This window comes from Bos indicus x Bos taurus, chromosome 3, assembly GCF_003369695.1.
Source record: "Bos indicus x Bos taurus breed Angus x Brahman F1 hybrid chromosome 3, Bos_hybrid_MaternalHap_v2.0, whole genome shotgun sequence".
NCBI lineage: Eukaryota > Metazoa > Chordata > Mammalia > Artiodactyla > Bovidae > Bos > Bos indicus x Bos taurus.
Window position 1 is genome coordinate 30,335,757 of NC_040078.1, and position 19,450 is coordinate 30,355,206.

The 19,450-nt window shown below is 40.6% G+C and overlaps 1 protein-coding gene across 12 annotated transcripts in view; it reads right to left on the minus strand.

The window, feature by feature from the left end:
- Positions 1–8,277: 8,277 nt before the first annotated feature.
- Positions 8,278–19,450, minus strand: part of LRIG2 (leucine rich repeats and immunoglobulin like domains 2) — a 66,453-nt gene continuing 55,280 nt past the window's right edge. For 9 of the 12 annotated variants that reach the window (XM_027536121.1, XM_027536126.1, XM_027536131.1 and 6 more), the window contains 4 exons: positions 18,590–19,039; positions 17,839–17,988; positions 14,623–14,943; positions 8,278–13,372 (listed from right to left, as the gene is read on the minus strand). In XM_027536121.1, the coding sequence (XP_027391922.1) occupies positions 13,146–13,372; positions 14,623–14,943; positions 17,839–17,988; positions 18,590–19,039 (1,148 nt within the window). In that variant the 3' untranslated portion in view covers positions 8,278–13,145. The remainder of the gene's footprint in view (positions 13,373–14,622; positions 14,944–17,838; positions 17,989–18,589; positions 19,040–19,450) is intronic. The other 3 variants (XM_027536124.1, XM_027536123.1, XM_027536122.1) reach the window with 3 other exon arrangements.

Here is a 19,450-nt window from a genome sequence, read left to right on the forward strand (position 1 = left end):
CAGGGACTAGGTGATTTTGTGGCACTGCGCCACCCACGATGTCTTCTGGGTCGTAGCTTGAACGTGACAAAGGCCAGGTCACCCCTCTATTGTGCAGCCCATGAAGCCCAATTCCCACGAATCCCCTTATATAATGAATATCCCCAAGAAACATAGGCCCTAGGCAATGCCAGTTACTACCATTCTCTGTGCTAATGCGCCACCTAGAGGTCAGCGCTAGCTCAAACGATTGTGTGGGTTCGTCTCACCATTTGCCTCGGCCCAGAAAACGTGGAAAAGAAATGTTCAAAGGACTAAAAGGCAAGAAAACGGCAGGTGACAGGTAAGAGGACCCCATCATTCCTCCACCAGGCCCCCTGTCACTTGCTGATGAGATAGTCAAGGGCTGAAATGTCTCAGCTTCTCAATGGACAGGGTTTCCTCTATGACTAGGGACCAGTGTGAGAATGTCACTGTATCTCACATACTGTAAACTCTAGATCCGAAGAGCAAACAGGCCAAGAAAACCCTCCAGTTTGCCCTGCAGCCTAGACCCCAGTCCATCTGCTCCTCCTCTCCTACCCCAAAGTTTAGACTCTCTGTCGAGCTTGGGAAAATAGTTTTTCAGCGGAATAGCCCTCCTCTTAGGGAGAGTTTGCTGATGCTGCTTATATTTCTGGGATCAGCTACCCTATGCAGAGCATGAACACACATTTATCGTGGGCCATTTATTCAGAAGTAGCTGGATGAATCTACAGAGGCATCAAAGATAAGCCAATACTTCAAAATCAGCAGAGTTTTTTTTTTTTTTTTCCCTGAAGAAAATCCAAGCCAGATGGTAGTAGAGTATCAAGAAAAGTAAGCCAAAGCTCCCAAACTGAGCAAGGATCCCTTTTTTAAACACTCTTACTTTAGGTTTTTCTCTTCAATCTTTTGCCAGACCTGCAATTTAGTTTCCTACTACTAAGCTTTTTGAACTCAAGCATAATTGGAAAACAAGATACATAAAATATCCAAGCTCCCATTATCCATCAAAGTGTCCTAGTTCAAGCTGCTTGGAGATAGCACTATGTGCAGTATCCATGGATGCCCACAGAGACAATACATCTTTGCCTGCAGGCAGCTTCTGGTTGTTCTTCACACCAAGGACAATTCAAACATGGGGTAAACCCTGAAGAGCCTTAGGTAAACTAGAATGATGTTTCGAATCTATTTTTAAAAAGCTATAGCTGTTTGTCATGGATAAAGTGCAGTCCACTGACTGGCCAAAGGGGCCAGAGGAAGTGAAGTTGCCATTTCCCTTCACCTATACTCTCAACTAAGGTGGATGAACTAAATTCCCAGGTGGTACAGTGGTTAAAAATCTGCCTACCAGTGCAGGAGATGCAAAAGACTTGGGTTCAATCCTCTGGGTCAGGAAGATCCCCTGGAGGAGGTAATGGCAACCCACTCCAGTATTCTTGCCTGGACAATTCCATGGACAGAGGATCTTGGTGAGCTACAGTCACAGGGTCATAAAGAGTTGGACATGACTGGGCAACTGAACACACACACACGCTATATCTAGTAAGTCCAGTTTGCTTCTCCTGGTAGCAACAATTCACTCAGTGCTCACAGCAATCTTGACGTGAGATCTTGAGATGAGTAGTATCATTATCATTGCTGTCTTTCAGAGAAAGAAACGGAGGCTAAAAGAAACTGCATAATTTTCCTATAAGTGAAGTAGCCAAGATTCGAACTCAAGTGTTCTGCTTCCAGTTGTCCCAAGGTCAGCATCTCTCTTGGCATGAAGTCAACGTATTAAGTACTGAAAAGAATGTTATGAAAAACAATTCAGTCTGCCATAGATTGTTGCAAGAATTCTTACAGTCATTAGTACTACACAGTAAGTGGAATTTGTAGACCCTCATTCAGGGTCACTGGAGGTCAGTTCATACAACACACTTTCTGGGAGGATCAATATTTCTCCAACAAAAAGACTTCTTTAGATGTTGGTTCCCACTTCATTCCTTTCATTTAAGCTAGACAGGTTCTTTGCCCCCTATAAAATCCCATGCAAGTGTTGTAATTATTATTCTCTGATAAAGTGAGTTCCCTCCTGGGGCTGGGAGACTGGGTGGGGCCAGCTGGATGCAAGGGGACAAAACCTGAAGCCTTTAGCTTGCTATCTCAGCAGGCCAGGCCCAAACCTTGCAGCCCTAGCCAAGAATGAAGAACCACTGAACAGTAACTGGAAGAAATGAAGACACAATAGGGACAGTGGTGAGGATGGGTCTCTGTGCCCAGAAAAACCAGTGTTTCAGAGCTGGAATGGGGCCTCTGAGAGCATCTGATGGCATTCCAAATGCTCTCTTGGCAGATGATATCAAGACCCAGCAGTTAAGCTACTTTCCAAGATCACAAGGTCAGCGTGTGGCACAGCTGATCAGAATGTCAGTCCATTTGATTTCTAGCTAAAGCCACTTTTTCATTTAACCATAGATTCAGGAGATTGTATCTTGTTTCTAAATAAAATCCAACTAGGAACCCAAATCTCTAGGGATACCCTTGAAATGACTCTTGAGGGAAACCTGACATTCCTTATCTTGAGCTGTTTCAGATGGGATGGAGATGGGATGGGGAGAGCAGGGACAGGAGAGGAGGGGAGGGGCGGGGAGTGTTCTTGGGTGCCCATAACAATAGCTAATAGCTGAAGTTTCCCCCACAGTTTGTTGGGAACTGTGCTTAGTACTTTAAATGCATTACCTCCTCACAACAACCAGATATGGTAGGCATGATCCTTTCTACTTTACAGAAAATGAGAACAAGGCACAAGACTTGAGCTTTCACAATGTGTAAGAGGTGAAGGCAGGACTGGAACAGCTCTGTTCTACATTAAAGACGTGCTTCAAATCACTGACTTTAAAACTGTATGGTTAATTCAGGGCCCAGGGAAACTTAAAATTTTGTTGGTCATAAGAAATCCTCACATACCAGTCAGTTGTCCCTGGAGAAAAGCACAGCTCTACTGAGCCTGAAAGAGGGTACTTCCACCAAGGATGGCAAATGGGGTACTTACAAATTTAGTTTTTTTTGCTTCTTCTGCCCAAACTCTCTTACTGGCGCATGAGAGAAGAGTGCGATGTGCAATACGGAAGGGAACATTCAGGACTGGAGGTTTAGTGGAGACAGAAAGGAAACAGGTTTGCTTTCTAAGCCAAGGTGTGCTTGCTAAGTCACTTCAGTTGTGTCCAATTCTTTGTGAACCTACGGACTGTAGCCCTCCAGGCTCTTCTGTCCATGGGATTCTCCAGGCAAGAATACTGGAGTGAGTTTTCATGCCCTCCTCCAGGGGATCTTCCCAAGCCAAAGGTATTCTAAAAGCCCACTCCGCCTTCAAGAGCTACAAAAGAAATTCTGTGCCATTCTTTCTATTATTATTTTTCAAGCCCTCCCCTGCCCCCCCCTACCTATGCCATTCTTAAATTCTGTCACTACCCTCAGTAGCCATTTCACTAACAAATCCTGCATCTGCTAGAATTTGAATTAGACACAAGGAAAGACTTCTGGGGAAAATCAACCAGTCATCTCTGTAAACTGGAAGTTTACAGAGGGAGTAAACAAAGGGAGCCTTTATAGACTCCTTTCCTGGAGTAAAGAAAGTAATATACCCAGCCAGTTCTTAAGGGCTTCTCTAAATTAAGGCTGAAAGGAAGAAACATTGAGACTTTCAACAGAGGAAGACAAGGAGGTAGTTTTCAAACTTCTTCCCTCCTTGAGTATTAAAGTCTTTCCACCTCAAAGGACCTTCCAAAAATGGTACATATTCACAGGTAAGACAGCTGACTAAGGGGCCAGACAAAACTGGTGCTTGTGGAGGAGTGAGGCCCGGGAGGTAAAACTCCAGCCGACAGGATGCATTGCTTTTTCCCCAAACCTGCAACTCATTGTGATTTATTCTGCGCTTCTCCAAAAGTCCAAAGTCCTCAACATTACACACTTGAGTCGTAACCTGAAGTTCCTTTTCAGTAAGAGCTCATCTGTGTGGTCCCCATGCCACCTCCAGATTACTCATATGAAAACAGGGCCCTGGAAGCAGTAATTCAGTTTGATGATAATTGTATTTCTTCTCTGCACTAATTGTTCCTAGCATGGAACATATACTCATGCACTTGTCTCTGGAGCTTGCCCAGAAGAATAAATAATTCAAGCTAGCCTCTAGCACTGCCGACCTTAACCACATGCCTACTGTTTTTGAAAGAGAGGAATTCACACAGCCTTTGATGGCACATTTAAAAAAGACAAAAATTAAACTACTTGATCTGGCATATGACTCAAAAGCAGCCAGTCATTCCACATATGGGATTCTACTTATTGATTTAAAAACCTGGCCTCTCCTTTGGAAAGAAGAATAAAACAGAAGCTTAAAAGCACTCACTTCTAAATGCTTCAAATACCTTGCTTTTGGTTCCAGAGGCACTCAACATACAATCATTTATGCCGTAAACACGTGTCACTTTTTTGTGTTCTGGCAAAGCATCGTTCAGCACCGTAGTAACTGTTGCAACCGCTGTGAGGTTGGCGATGTGCGATACTTCAGAACTCCAAGCATGCCAGCCAGTGTTCACCGGTTTCATTTCCAGTCTCTCTACATTTCAGTAGATAAAGCAGAGAAGCAGCAGCAGCTCAGTAGAAGACCATGGGCTTCGGATCACGTGACTGCACAATTCACTTAGCCTGAGGTGTAAGGTAAGTCTACCAACCTGGCTGGGTTACTGAAAGCCTGAATTAGTTTGCTGGGGCTACTATAACCAAAGACCACTGAGTGGGTGGCTTAAATGACAGCTTATTTTTTCACAATTTTGCAGTCTGGAAGTCCAAGGTCAGTATGTCAGCGGGTCTGGTTTCTTTTGAGGCCTCTCGTTGGCCTGCTTTCTCGCTGCATCCTTCTTGCACGTGGTTTTTCTTTGTGCACTTGCAAGTCTGGTGCCCAGATTTCTTCTTGTTAGACACCAGTTACATTGGATTAGGGCCTACGCTAAGGACTTCACTTTAATATAATTACTCTTGAAGATCTTACACAGTCACATTCTGGGGTACTGGAGATTAGGGCTTCAACATGTGAATCTGGGGGTTAGGGAGGTGGGGCACAGAATTCAGCCCATAACAAAGACTAAATGACAAAGTAAGGCCTTGATAAAAAGTTTATTTTTTCCTTTCTAGGCATGGGGTAAGAACCTGTGCTTTGAAATCATGAAGCTCATTTTAACTCCTGCTTCTATTGCATGTTAATTATGTGAATTTGGCTAAGTTTCTTGTTTCAACATCTGTGAAAACCTCCTGCAGGGCTTCCCTGGTGGTCCAGTGGTTAAGAATCTGCCTTGTAATGCAAGGGTCCAGAAAGATCCCTTCTGCTGTGGGGCAGCTGAGCCCCATATGCCATAACTAAGGAGTCTGTGCTCTGGAGCCCGTGAAACACAACTACTGAAGCCTGCGTGCCTAGAGCAAGAGAAGCCACCACAGTGAGAAGCCTGCACACCACAACTAGAGAGTACTCCCTACTCACCCCAACTAAAAAAAAAGCAGCAATGAACACCCAGCACAGCCGAAAGTAAATAAAATTTTAAAAAACCCTCCTCAAACCACTGTTGTGAAGATGAAGTGCTGAGTATGTAAAGCACTTAATGATACCTGAAAGGGGTGGCAGAATATGTTTGCTAAAACTGCATTATTTGTTCCTAGCAGTAACTGATTAATGCTACCAGAGCACCTTCCTTGTCTCCTTAGAAACCTGTATGCAGGTCAAGAAGCAAGAGTTAGAACCTTACATGGAACAACTGATGGGTTCAAAATTGGGAAAGGAGTAAGACAAGGCTGTATACTGTTACCCTGTTTAACTTACACACAGAGTTCATCATATGAAGTGTCACATGGATGAATCACAAGCTGGAATCAAGACTGCCAAGAAAAAAAGCAACAACCTCAGATATGCAGATGATACCACTCTAATGGCAGAATGCAAAGATGAACTAAAGAGCCTCTTGATGAGGGTGAAAGAGAAGAGTGAAAATGCTGGCTTAAAATGCAAACATTCAAAAAACTAAGATCATAGCATCCTGTCCCATCACTTCATGGCAAATAGAAGGGGAAAAAATGGAAGCAGTGACCGATTTTATTTTATTGGGCTCCAAAATACCTGTGGATGGTGACTGCAGTCATGAAAAGGCACTTTTGCTCCTTGGAAGGAAAGCTGTAACAAACCTAGACAGCATATTAAAAAGCAGAGATATCACTTTGCTAACAAAGGTCCGTATAGTCAAAGCTATTGTTTTTCCAGTAGTCATGTACAGATGTGAGTTGAACCATAAAGAAGGCTGAGTGCTATAAGAATTGATGCTTTTGAATTGTGGTGCTGGAGAAGACTCTTGGGAGTCCCTTAGCAAGAAGATCAAAGCAGTCAATCCTAAAGGAAATCAACGCTGAATATTCATTGGAAGGACTGATGCTGAAGCTCCAATACTTTGGCCACCTGATGCCAAGAGCTGACTCATTGGAAAAGACCCTGATGCTGAAAAAGACTGAAGGCAAAAGGAGAAGGGGGTGGCAGAAGATGAGATGGTTAGATAGTATCACTGACTCAATGATCATGAGTCTGAGTAAACTCCAGGGGATAGCGAAGGACCAAGAAAGCCTGGTGAGCTGCAGTCCATGGGGTCATGAGGAGTCAGACATGAGTTAGAGACTGAACAACTGTGCTTTTTACTTGTCTCTTTTTGTCAAGAGCTTTGGAAACTGGCTTTGATGTTGGCCTATGACCTAAATAAACAAAGTGACCAAACTTGGCCTTAGAAAGTTCAAGATTTCTTGATTGGCTGAAAAAAGCAGCAGAGGTGGCAGATGGAACATTCCCTATAGAGCCTTGATTACACAAGGCTTAGTGTATTTTACAAACATGTAGGTCATAGCAACTGGCCCTGCAACACAGACAGCTTCAGCACTGGGTTACAAGCTTCCAAATAGCTGAGTACAAACAAATACCTTTCATAACTCAGCAGGACTATTACTTGGGCCCTAGTACATCACACTTCAAGACAAAAAAATGAAAAAATCATGGCATTTTTCTTCATTCCACCTAATAAGAGAAGACAATGACAGTGTGTTTTCCTATCAGGAATAAAGTAAAAATCAGCTGCCACTGTACATTTCCAGTCTAGACTTTGACCATATTGAAAGTGATCAATGCCCAGAAGGTTTTTATCCAATGTTTGTGAAGACTGTAAGCACTCTTCAGAACTGGAAAATATCACAGTGGGAAAAATCCTGAACATGAATCAGAAGTTCTGAATTCAAATCCTGGCTCTACTGCCTAAAAACTTCTTAACACTGTTTGATGATCTCAATGAGCCATTTTTGGTAACTACAAAAAAGGAGAGATTAAAATCCTCTGCCCAATCTACATCTTAGGAGTACTGTGTGAGTCAAACAAAATAATGTTTGCGGAACATGCCTCAAAGAATAAACAGCAACAGAGGTGATAATGGGATCAGTATTATGAGCTCGGCCTTCAAACAGTTGACAAACTCAGAGGAAATAGCCCCTAAAACCGTACAGCAAGGAGGCTGACCAGAATACCGACATTCTTCAAATATCTTATTAAAGATTTACCAGATTAGAAAAGTCTTCAAATTCTTGATGCAGAAAGCACTCTTATTTTAGTTGCCCTGGATCTTCATTGCTGTACACCAGCTTTCTCTAGTTGGAGAGAGCAGGGGCTACTCTCTAGTTGCAATGTGCAGGCTTCTCATTGCCATGGCTCCTCTTGTTGTGGAGCACAGCCTCTAGGCACATGGGCTCAGGAGTTGCGGCTCTCAGGCTCTGGAGCTCGGGCTCAGAAGTTGTGATACATGAGCTTAATTGCTCTGCACCATGTGGGATCTCCCTGGATTAGGAAGCCAACTAAAGTCTCCCGCATTGGCAGGCAGACTTTTTACCACTGAACCTCCAGGGAAGTCCAGCACGCTTATTTTCTAACAAACTGTCAGATGTGCTTCTTTCCATCCACCAGGCATACAGCACCACAGTGGGTAGCGTAAGGAGGAAGAGGAGAACCAGCAGTGCCCGCCTGGGGCAACTCACAGTGCAGGCTGCACCCGAGGCAGGCTGGAGGCTGTGTGTGACTGCTAAACATGGCAGGACTACAGGAGAGTGGCTTTTCCCCATTTTAACATGTACAGCTACTTGGAGTCCCTCTCGAAAGGACCACAAACTTTAAAATGCACCATTTCATTCCTGTCCTTTAGGCAAGAAAAGACCAGAACATCATCATGTATTTTAGCTTTATTGAAGACATTACAGTAGACAAACAAGTAGACAAACACATGCTTTATAAAATATACATTCTCATGTGTGAGAAAATATAAATAGATACTAGGGAAGGGCCACACTGAACGACAACTTGGCTTATAATTCTCTTTACATACATCGAGTACCATGGCTGCTCGGACTGACATCCTCTGACGGGTAAAAAGGGAGAAGGGGAAAGGAGAGGGGAGAAGTAGTGTCTCAGTGGATCAAGAGGCCACTTTAGGTAGCCAAGAGATATCCAAAGAGCACTTGACCACCTGCTGATCAATTAGAGCTGACAAAGATCACTTTACTCCTTACATTTGGAAACAGGTTCAAATCAAGCTGTTTCTTTACCTTCACCCCACCTGTTGGTAGAGATTATCAGAACTGCTAGGAAACACTCAACATACAACCTTGAGAGAGCAGGTCCAAGTATCACTCCTCACACATGCACACAAACACACACACACACGTCCCTCACTACCCACAAAATCTCCAGGTGATTCACGGGCTTTCAGGTGTTGTTAAGAGAAGTTTGTAACATATCTCAATTCAGAACATGTTACTTTTGTCAACAAACCAAGCAGCTGTAAAAGGAACTGAGGAAAGGAAGGAAGGAAGGGAAGGAGAAAGGAAAGAGAGAGGAAGAAGGAAGAAAATTAAGCTTAACTGATGTTGACTTAGACTGTACTCCAAACAAAATTTTTAGGTTAGAAGCAAGAGGGAAAAGCATCTGCCACACTGAACTAGGAAAGAGACCACGTAATGGAAAAATGAAACGTTACTAACAGGTTGCCTAGTAATCTTAACTCAACTTTCTGAGGTCCAATTGCTTCACAATTACTTCTATAATTTGCATCAGAAGCAAAGTAAGAAATGGAAGACATAGCATAAAATGACAGCCAATTTACCTCTGTTACTTCGCCACTCTTTTGGCATTTCTGGGGCTATTAACATGATTAGAAGAGGCCACAACACACTTGGGTAAAACACTGGCTACAAAACTGAACAGCACAATCCCATTCCCATTCCCATGGAATCCCACTGACAAAAAAAGAAATGGTGGTGGGTGGGGAATAAAAAAAAAAAAGAAACAGGAATAAAAATTAAAGAGTAAAAGGGTTATACGCTATAACATTTTTTATTATGGTAATGCCATTTGGGTTAGGAACATTATGGATTTTCTCAAAAGAATAAGCCCAGTTTCATGTTTGCCATTATTAACACAGAACAGGCTCCTTTTGTCAACCAAAGAACATAATCTTTTAGTTAAAAATAAATTTTTAAATTATACAGTAAACTTACTGTATACAAAGGATTCTATAGGGTGAAGATTTTAGATTGTCTGACTGCTTCTGGAGAATTCCAATGATAAAACTGAAACAGGGTTTAGGTCATCTTGTCCATATTCCATTTCAGTACAGAAATTTCTCCAATGCTCTTAATAGATGATTACTTAGCTTCTGTGCATACTTCTCCCATGAAAGGCTGATGATTCCTATTGTCAGATAAATCTAATTTTTAGAGTGTTAGGGTACATAGAATTATTGGCAGGTATATATACTCTATTTCCCTGTAACTTCTGTCCCACTGATATGACCCGTCCAATGGAAGACGAGTGCATCTAATCCTTGTTTCCTATGACAACCCTCTACATAACTAAAGACTTTCTCTCCCTCTTCTTAGGAAAATGGGTAAGATTCTTAAGTTGCTTAACATCTTAATGTTTCTTTTACAAAACCTCCCAATGGGCAACATGAAGGCAACTGTTTTTAAACACAACATTTACTTTACAGAAAAATACACATTTAGAGCATTGTAAGATGGCACATTAGGGGGACAGCACATTGGGCTGGGTTTCTGGTACCTCCTGTTCTAAAGATTCCCTTGCATCTAGGGAAAGCACATCAGAGGCTGAACGACAGAAAGCTCATGGGGTCCACTTGTCGATTCTGTGGCAGGGAAGCTTGAAGTACAAGGAAAACATTATTTCTTCTTCAAGGTAGACTTACAGAATCAGTCTCAGAGGGACACAAACAAATGAAGAGAATTTATGCATCCCTACTGATATGAAGTGGTAATTGGGTGGGAGACAGAGGATTTCTCTCGGCATTTGTTTGCCTTGCTCTTACAACATTTCTGATTAAACTGGTGGCAGGCAGACATTACACTGCTGAGAAGAAACAATGATGAGCCACTAATCCTGTTTACAGCAGAGCATCTGCTTGGTCAAAAACATGCAATAATGAAAAATTTCAGGAATTCCACCTCCTAAGATTAGAATTTATTACATTTACTATTTTTAAGACCAGGGGTAGACTATCCCCATTTAATCAAATTCCTGACTAGTTTTTCAGGCAAGTGTTTTTATTTAGGAAAGCTAGCAATATCTGGGAGGACATCTCAACCAGCTGACACGACAGAGAACCTGGCTGTAGATTAGCAGCCTGACACCAGTGGCAGCAGAGGGACCACTGCTGAAGGAGAGGCAGCGATGGTAGATTTGAAGTTTTCTAGAGCACTGGTTTTGTCCTCTCCCATGTAACAGCTGATGCTCTTTGCAGCCTTGCTCTAACTCCACCTTTTTCACTGAAGAAAGTCCCTCAGAATGTGAGTCAGAGTACTATAATTAGAAGAATGACCTTGAATACATTAGAAAGGTGAGTCATAAACTGGTCACACATTAGCAGTGGCATACCTCTCAACAGATTCGGATACTCTGGTGTGCTGTAACACACCAAGGGTAGTTCTCAATCTAATCAAGATTCTTCACGTTTACTGATACTGTTTTAGAAGCTGAAGGTTTTTTCTCCTCGTGAAAGGTTCTTATAGCATTACTCTTGCTATAGAGGAAATAAATCTGGCTCAAGTCAGAGTAAGCAGCATCATTCCTGTTCTACTCTAACAAATATTTCATGAAAGCAGCTTTTTATTAGAGTAGATAATCCTCCTTGATTCCTGGAGGGACCACAGATTCATAGAACGTTACAGCTGGAAAGGGCTTTAGAGCATCTAGTAAAACGTTGTTTCATAAATGAAAAAGTCAGGCTGAGAAGTAGAGAGACTTGCCTTTGACTATACAACTTTTAAGCAGCAGAGCTAAAACTAAATCAGGTTTCTTGATTCTAAGTCAGCCCAGTACAAGCTACACTATTAATTCAACCTAGTAAGTAGGAAGAGGGATCCAAAATTGAAAGGAGAGGAAAATAGTGGTACTTAAGAAGTTCAAAATGAAAATGAATGAGGCTATTTTAAAAGAAAAAAAAAAAAAGACAGACATGGTGGTATAAAACAGCTAAAAAAGTGCTGCTGCCTATGAGACAAAAACTTAGGATTGAAAACTAGTATGAAATTCAGCCAAACTTCCTGGCAAAGAGCTGAGAAATTACATAAAGTTTAAAACTCTTGAAATGTACAATAACTTAAAAACTGATATTTTCATTTAAGTGACTGGATTCATCTAGTACATAATTACTCCTCACTAAATTCAGAGGACAGAATCCAACAGTCTTTCTTTCTGAAAGCAGAAAGAAAGAAGAGCTTTAGTTCATTACACTTTATTACAGCACTAAGTCTTTTGTTAACATAAAGCTTTTTCCTATCAGAAATTCAAGAAAACGTTTTGGCTTAAATAATCACTTGTACAAAACAAGGACCATGCTGAAGTTTTATGAGTTTCTGCATGTTCTTCCCCAAAGCAATATCCCCTTAAGATATACTGTGCATTAGTAGAAGACATATTAAACTGTTTAAAACAAACACACACAGAGAAAAAAAGCATTCTTTGGTTTCCTCATCAACAAAGTACTTTGCTCACAGTAGATATTCCCAAAGCAAGTTTTCCTTTATCTGTGTGTATATGGCAATAACAAGACTACTAGTCTTTTGAAAGTCTTTTTATGCTAGAAAGATTATATTACCTGGCACTTGTAAACAGATGACAAATGATTAGATGCATGAATCTTTAGGTACCAAGAAAGTGGTTAATTACACCAAGACTGTGTTTGTGTGTACGCAATCACTAGGTACCGTGCTTCTGTACTTATTATACTTCTTAACAAGTATGTATTCAAAACTTGAAACGAAATCTTTGGATTCACTAAACCAAGCTGTACAAAATCTGTGGTCTGAGAAGCTGTTGTCAATATTATACGTGGATATTATATATACAATTTTAGCATATCAAAAATATTTACATTGCAACACATATGATCAATGAATACAAAAGTTATTTATAAATGCACATATGTTTACAATGAGACCCCTGGATGACAGGGACCAAAAAGAGAGAGAGATTCACAAGAATACAAAACTCTTGACCTGGTCATAGTTGGTCAAGTCTGGGATTCCTGTCGACGACCTTGAATATCAAAGCCCCACTCTCAACTATACGTTTAAAATCACTGCAGAATCCCAGGCACACTTCTCAGGGGCCTCCAAAGTTATTTCTTGTCCTTGGAAGGCAAAACAAAATGGCGTTGTTTATTCAGGGTCATTCTGCAGGTTGAGACAATCCAAGGTGTTAAGCAGCAAGGAGAGTCTTCCTAAGAGGCTATGCACACCTGGGCACATCCCGGTAGAACCATCACAAAGCACTCTGTCCTGTATCTTCCTCTGCCCGGGTTGCACATTTTTTATTAGATGTACCCATTTCTGTCAGCCGTTACCCTTTCTTCATCAAGTATAAGCCAAACGAATGCCTGGCCTACCTTGGTGTGGTCAGATAAAACTGTAGATGTAAGTAAAGCAAATGCTGACTTTGGGGTTTCTTCTGAACACTGAGGTAGTAAATACAAAATCAATTAATCTGAGTCTGCTGAAACTGCATCCTAGAGTGAGTTTCATGTGCCCTCACTGCCATTGTGAACGTTCCGAGTCCTACTAAAATCAAAAGTGTGGTCGTGTAACCTGTGACAGGGCGTGGGGCTAGTGGAACAGTCTGGATCACTCTCTGCCAGGCCCTCGTTTTGATGGAGTTGTGATGACTCAAGGACTGACTGCTGGGGAAAAGGAGGATGAGGCATACCTGGTTCTCTGCTTACGTTCCACAGAGGCCGCTGCAAGGTTTCTGAGAATGAAACACAGGAATAATTACCAGTGGTGAACGCAAGTTTACATTTTCTAAGACTTAATTTTCTTCTACCCAAGTCTTCAAAGAAATTAAGATGCCCAATATTCCTAAATAAGGACGTTAAGATCAAATGTATACTTGCCACTTTTCTTGCAACAACCAAAAAAAGAAAAGAAAACAAAAACTGGAACTATGGTCTTTCAAACCCTTCTAACCAACAACCTCACCAATTAATTACTGAAATCATGCTACATGTCGTCTACTTTCACCTATTATTGGTGTTTCTGCTACTATAAAAATGAAAGCTTAAACTCTTTACACACATGGGAACAGACTAAAAGACAATTAGTATCCAAATAGTAATGAAAGTTGCGTAATACACAGAAAAAAACATGGACTAAGCAGTCATTATATCATTAAATAACAAATATCTTTAAAAAATCATTTTAAAAATAAGCAACCATTCCTCTTCAGCTTCTAACATGCCAGTAATCAGTTAACAGAACAACAGAGCACGTAGCAAAAGTCCATGCTATTCCATTTATTCCAGCCAGAACCATCCCTGGAATCACCACTACACAACGTCTTCCACTGGAGACCTGCAGTGGTCAGCCCCACCCTACTTCCAGTGCTCTCCCATTCCAGGCTGACAAGAGGGTGAGAGCTGATGAAGAGCCTGGATGGAGAAGAAGACATCTTCATGGTCTAGAAAGTTTCATTTGGCTTTGTTTTGATTTGCTTTACTGGGTTGTTTCAAATGCCCCATCTTCACAATACAACCTGTGTTCCTCTTCCTCATCTGCACAACACAACTGAAAGCAAACACCTGCCAAGTCATACTGACATTCAACATTTACCTGATAGAACAGCAACCAAATAAAATGTTTTTAAATCACAGAAGTGAAAATATTCACCAAATTATGCCCAAATTATTGTATCCTTGGTATTTCAGGTCTCCATTATTTAAATAAATATGGAAGAAAAAAGTACTGCCTATGTGAAACTTTTTTTATAGGAACTTTTTCTGTAACTTTTCCTAAATCTTTAGAAATAAGATCTTGCTACTCCCACAAAAACTGTTTTCATCCTACAACTTCAGACTTCTTTCCATAAAAATCTCTGGCTCTAGTTTATAGAAGTTAACAGTAGCTAATTATTACAGTATACCAATTTGTTTGTTTCTGTCAAATGAGAGTGCCACGGACATGATCGAAGGAAAAATCAAGTAGGTGAAAGTGAAAACAAACCAAAACAACAAACAACGCCGTGCCCTTTACCACTGCTCATCCGCGTGGAGGAAGGCTTCTTCTCATTCATCCTCTCATGGTTGGTGGGAAAGGCACATCTCTCTCTCTCTGCTGACGACACCAGGCTCTCCAGGGTAGTGGCATCTTGGGGAGGATGTGCCAAGTAAGTCTCTTTGGGCATCTGGACCATGAGGCTGGACAGTGTCTGATCCAGAACATCCTCTTCAGTAATATAGGTGTATGGACAGTATTCTCGGGTCCGGGAGTAGATGTTAGCATTGTCATAACAATCTGAGCAGATAACTCTGGTGCCAGCGCCACCTAATACAACCCAGGAAAGAAACCAAACATCCTTCAGTTAAGGACTCAGTTTTGCCTATCGTTAGTTTTCTCTAACAGCTGTCATCATTGTCATCACAGCTGGCATTTGTTCAAAACTTACATTATAAACGTGATGAAGTTTCAAGGTCTTTCTGTGAATTAACTTATTTAATCCTTATAATATGCTTATGAGGTAAGTACTAATTATTATTGCTATATTACACACGGAATAATTACAACACAGAGAGGCTGGGTAACTTGCCCGAAGACATACTGCCCAGCGGAAAGCTGAAACTTAAACTCTGGTCCTCTGACTTCAGCACGCACGCTCTTGAATAGTACATTAAATCATCCTTGTCCAGCCTAAATAAAGTCATGTTAAAATCAAGAGAGCCAAGATAAGGTTGGCACTGTGCTACAAGACACGTTTGGCTTAAGCAAACTAAAGCAGAGAAGCAGCAGCTAGGATGACTTCACTTCACAAAAGCCCCTATGACTTTCACAAGTCAAGAGGTTAAGCAACACTAATTGCTAAAAGGATTCCTAGAGAAAGTTTCTGACGGTCAAGGGTCCTGCCTGACAAGTGTGTGTGTGGTAGAAGTAGAAGTTTAATGAGCTCCCTGGACCATTAAGTGTTTGAAAACTGAATGATAAAAGAGAGGAAAGTGAGAACTAGAGAGTGAGTTACTTATTCATGATCAAGCAACAGAATTGTTAGACTCGGAAAAGAACTGAAGTAATTAAGTTTAACCCAGAAAGTAGTATTATTTCCTACAAATTGCAAAGAGTAGAGGCTTTTAAGTATTCTTTAAACAGCCAGGACTTCCCTGTCAGTGCAGTGGTTAGAATTTGATGTTTTCACTGCCATGGCCCCCAGTTCAATCCCTGGTCAGGGAACTAAGATCCTACAAACTGCTGAGTGCAGCCAAAAAAAGGCTAGAAATACCTTCCTTTTCATGGAAAGCCAAAAGAAAATCCAATTTGTTGATTTACACAGAAGTTCTAGTAACATCCAGTCTAAAAAAAATCTCTGTAGAAATGAAACAGACCTTCCATTTGATTAGTACTTGAAGTACTACACAGATTCATTCAAAGAATCTTTAAGAATCTTGAGAGAACATTGGGGTACACGTGTCTCTTTCCCTTCTGGTTTCCTCAGTGTCCATCAGCAGATGAATGGATAAGAAAGCTGTGGTACATATACACAATGGAGTATTACTCAGCCATTAAAAAGAATACATTTGAATCAGTTCTAATGAGGTGGATGAAACTGGAGCCTGTTATACAGAGTGAAGTAAGCCAGAAGGAAAAACATAAATACAGTATACTAACGCATATATATGGAATTTAGAAAGATGGTAACAATAACCCGGTGTACGAGACAGCAAAAGAGACACTGATGTATAGAACAGTCTTATGGACTCTGTGGGAGAGGGAGAGGGTGGGAAGATTTGGGAGAATGGCATTGAAACATGTAAAATATCATGTAAGAAACGAGTTGCCAGTCCAGGTTCGATGCACAATATTGGATGCTTGGGGCTAGTGCACTGGGACGACCCAGAGGGATGGTATGGGGAGGGAGGAGGGAGGAGGGTTCAGGATGGGGAACACATGTATACCTGTGGCGGATTCATTTTGATATTTGGCAAAACTAATACAATTATGTAAAGTTTAAAAATAAAATAAAATTAGGAAAAAAAAAAAGAATCTTGAGAGAAATGCTTTATAAAATATTGTTGCTTTATTTTTAAAATGAAGAAATTAAAGCTCAGATTTTAAATAACGTGTTCATGGCCACATGGCTGGAAAGAAGAACTGAGTCAAACCCAATTCAATCCCTTAATTCTCCTCCTTGTGCTCTGTAACTCCCCATGGGAAGGGTGGAGTGGAGAAAAGTACTGTTGAGAAGTTAGGTTCTTAATTATTTAGAACTTAATTATTTTATATCTCTTAATTATTATTTTATATCTTAACTATTTTCTCTCTCTCTGATACTCTCCAATATATACTGAGAATCATCAATGCCCTTTAAACTTGAGTGAATGTCTACCTGTCAGCAGACAGACCAAACTTCCTGGACATGGTCTGAAGGGTGCTCATGCCTGAAAAGGATAAAAGACACCTGAAAGAAGTTTCTAGAACATCTCTCTCCCATAACAATACTTTGGTTTGGAAGCCTTTGCTGTGTTCGCCAATCCCTTGTTTAAGAATATGTTCCTCTGGAATAGGAAATGGCAACCCACTCCAGTATTCTTGCCTGGACAATCCCATGGACAGAGGAGCCTGGGGGGCTGCAGTCCATTGGGTCAAAAAGAGTTGGACATGACTTAGCACATACACAAGGAAATAATTACTGTATATGTGTCATTTTCTCTTTATCTGCTTATAATTTATAATATATTTGTCATGTAGTAGATTAGCTAATGATATGGGCTGTAGAAATAGATCACCTAGGTTTGAATTTTTTCTCCCTCTAAATGATCACTAAGTGTAGTCTTGTATAAATGTCTTAATTTCTCTGTACCTCAGTCTTTTAATCAGTGCACTAGTGATTATACTGGTACTGAATACATAGACTGTCATGGGGACTGAGTGTGCACATGTAAAAATATTTAAATGGTTTCTGATACATAGTAAACATCATTCAATAAATGTTAACTATTTTTCTTTTTGAAAAAAAAAATAAGAAGAAAGTGTTCCTCCTTTCTGTCAAATGATTTTCTCCTCTGTTAGGACTCTAGTCAATTTTCATCCTATTTTGCATGGATCCAAATGTTTTCATTGTGTATCTTATTTTAAAATACTGCTTCAAGTTAGTGGGGAAGACTATCCACTGAAAACTAAACCCAACCGGGTAGGCTGAAACGGTAAGCACAGACAATGAAGAGTCATTACCATCAGTGCCTTTGTGTAAATATCCATTGGCAGGAGGCATAAGTTGCTGATGACTGCCTGCCTCCGAGTTGCTGTAGCCTTCTTGTGGCTCAGACAGCGTTCCTTGGGAAGACAAGTAGCTGGGAATGTCTGCAGGCAGGTTGAGTTCCTCTGTAAAAGAGACATCTGTAACTCTCAAATAAAGTTAGGTAATTTATTTACCTAACTCAGAAGACTATTTTGCAAATGTATTCTACTTCTCTACTAATGACCAAAAAAATGTTATGTACCCAGGAACTCAAGAGCTCTTAGAATTTTCTCTTAAAATTATTTCTTATTAGAATTCTCCCCCAAGCTTCATTTTAAAAGTATTAGCAAAAGAAACAAAACCTAAAGTCTGAAATCCACAGACGCACTTTCACAATCTATCTGGCTGTATTGTATCTCTTCTCTCACAGGACTTCAGGGTGAGTGAGAAGTGTCAAAGACTAACCTCTGTCATAAGGATTCCATTCTTTCCCACAGGAAAATTACAAGAGAAATGAGCCTTAGGAATTAAAGAAAGAAGGTGCACTGCAACTGTTTATAAGAGCAAAGTCTGGGGGGACTGTCTAGAAATTCTTAAAATTATTCACTAGAGAGGTTCTATCACATCAAGGAAGTAGGACATTTTAACAGAAAAACTCTCCCTCTATCACACATAAAGTATCAAAACTCTTCACTACATTCTGACTCAGACACAAGCCACAGTGGTCAACCGGATACCACTTACCTGTGTTCGTGATACTATAGTCTTCGTTTTTCCTTCTCATGTGGTAAATAACAATGACCCAGATCAAAGAGGTTCCCACTACACAGCAGACCACAACAATGATCACAATGCCAACTGTGGTCCACCCATCATCTTCATGTCCAATGCTACTCTGGGAAGAGTCACAATTGGGGGATGAAATCACATTTAGGTAAATGTGACCACGTTCTGTCCCAAGGGTGTTTGACATAATGCAGGTATATTTCCCAGCATCATCTAGCCCAGCATCTACGATGATGAGAAGCTGGTTGGCTGCAGCAAAGAAGTGCCGTTCTGTCACCAGCAAAGGTCCATCATCTTTGGTCCAGTTGAGGCGAGGGGCGGGGCTCCCTCCAGCTATGCATTGTAATACTGCAGTTTCACCTCGAGTTACTGTCTTGTCCTCCAGGGGTCTAATAAATGAGGGTGTCTCTAACAGAAAGATGCATTAAAAAAAATATCAGGCAATTTTATCCTTAAAATTCTACTGAATTAGACTAACGAGGTTATGATGAAATAAGCATTTTCATAAGCTCATGGGAAGATCAGAAGTTTTTCAGAAAAGCAAAAGCCTCAAAAAATCTAAATTTCCTCTTAGGAATTCTACCTAGAGCAAGCGATCCTAGGTGAAGAAGTCAAGATTCATATACAAAAAATGTTTATTACAAAATTAATTGTAATTTTTAAAGATGAAAAAATCTAGCAGAAAAATGAGTAATTTAACAGTACAGTCACATATTTCATGAAGACTTAATGACAATGTAACCCTGTGATACAATATTAAGTGGAAAAAAGTAGGTATACATAACCACATGAAGATGAGTAATTTTAAAAAGTCCAGAA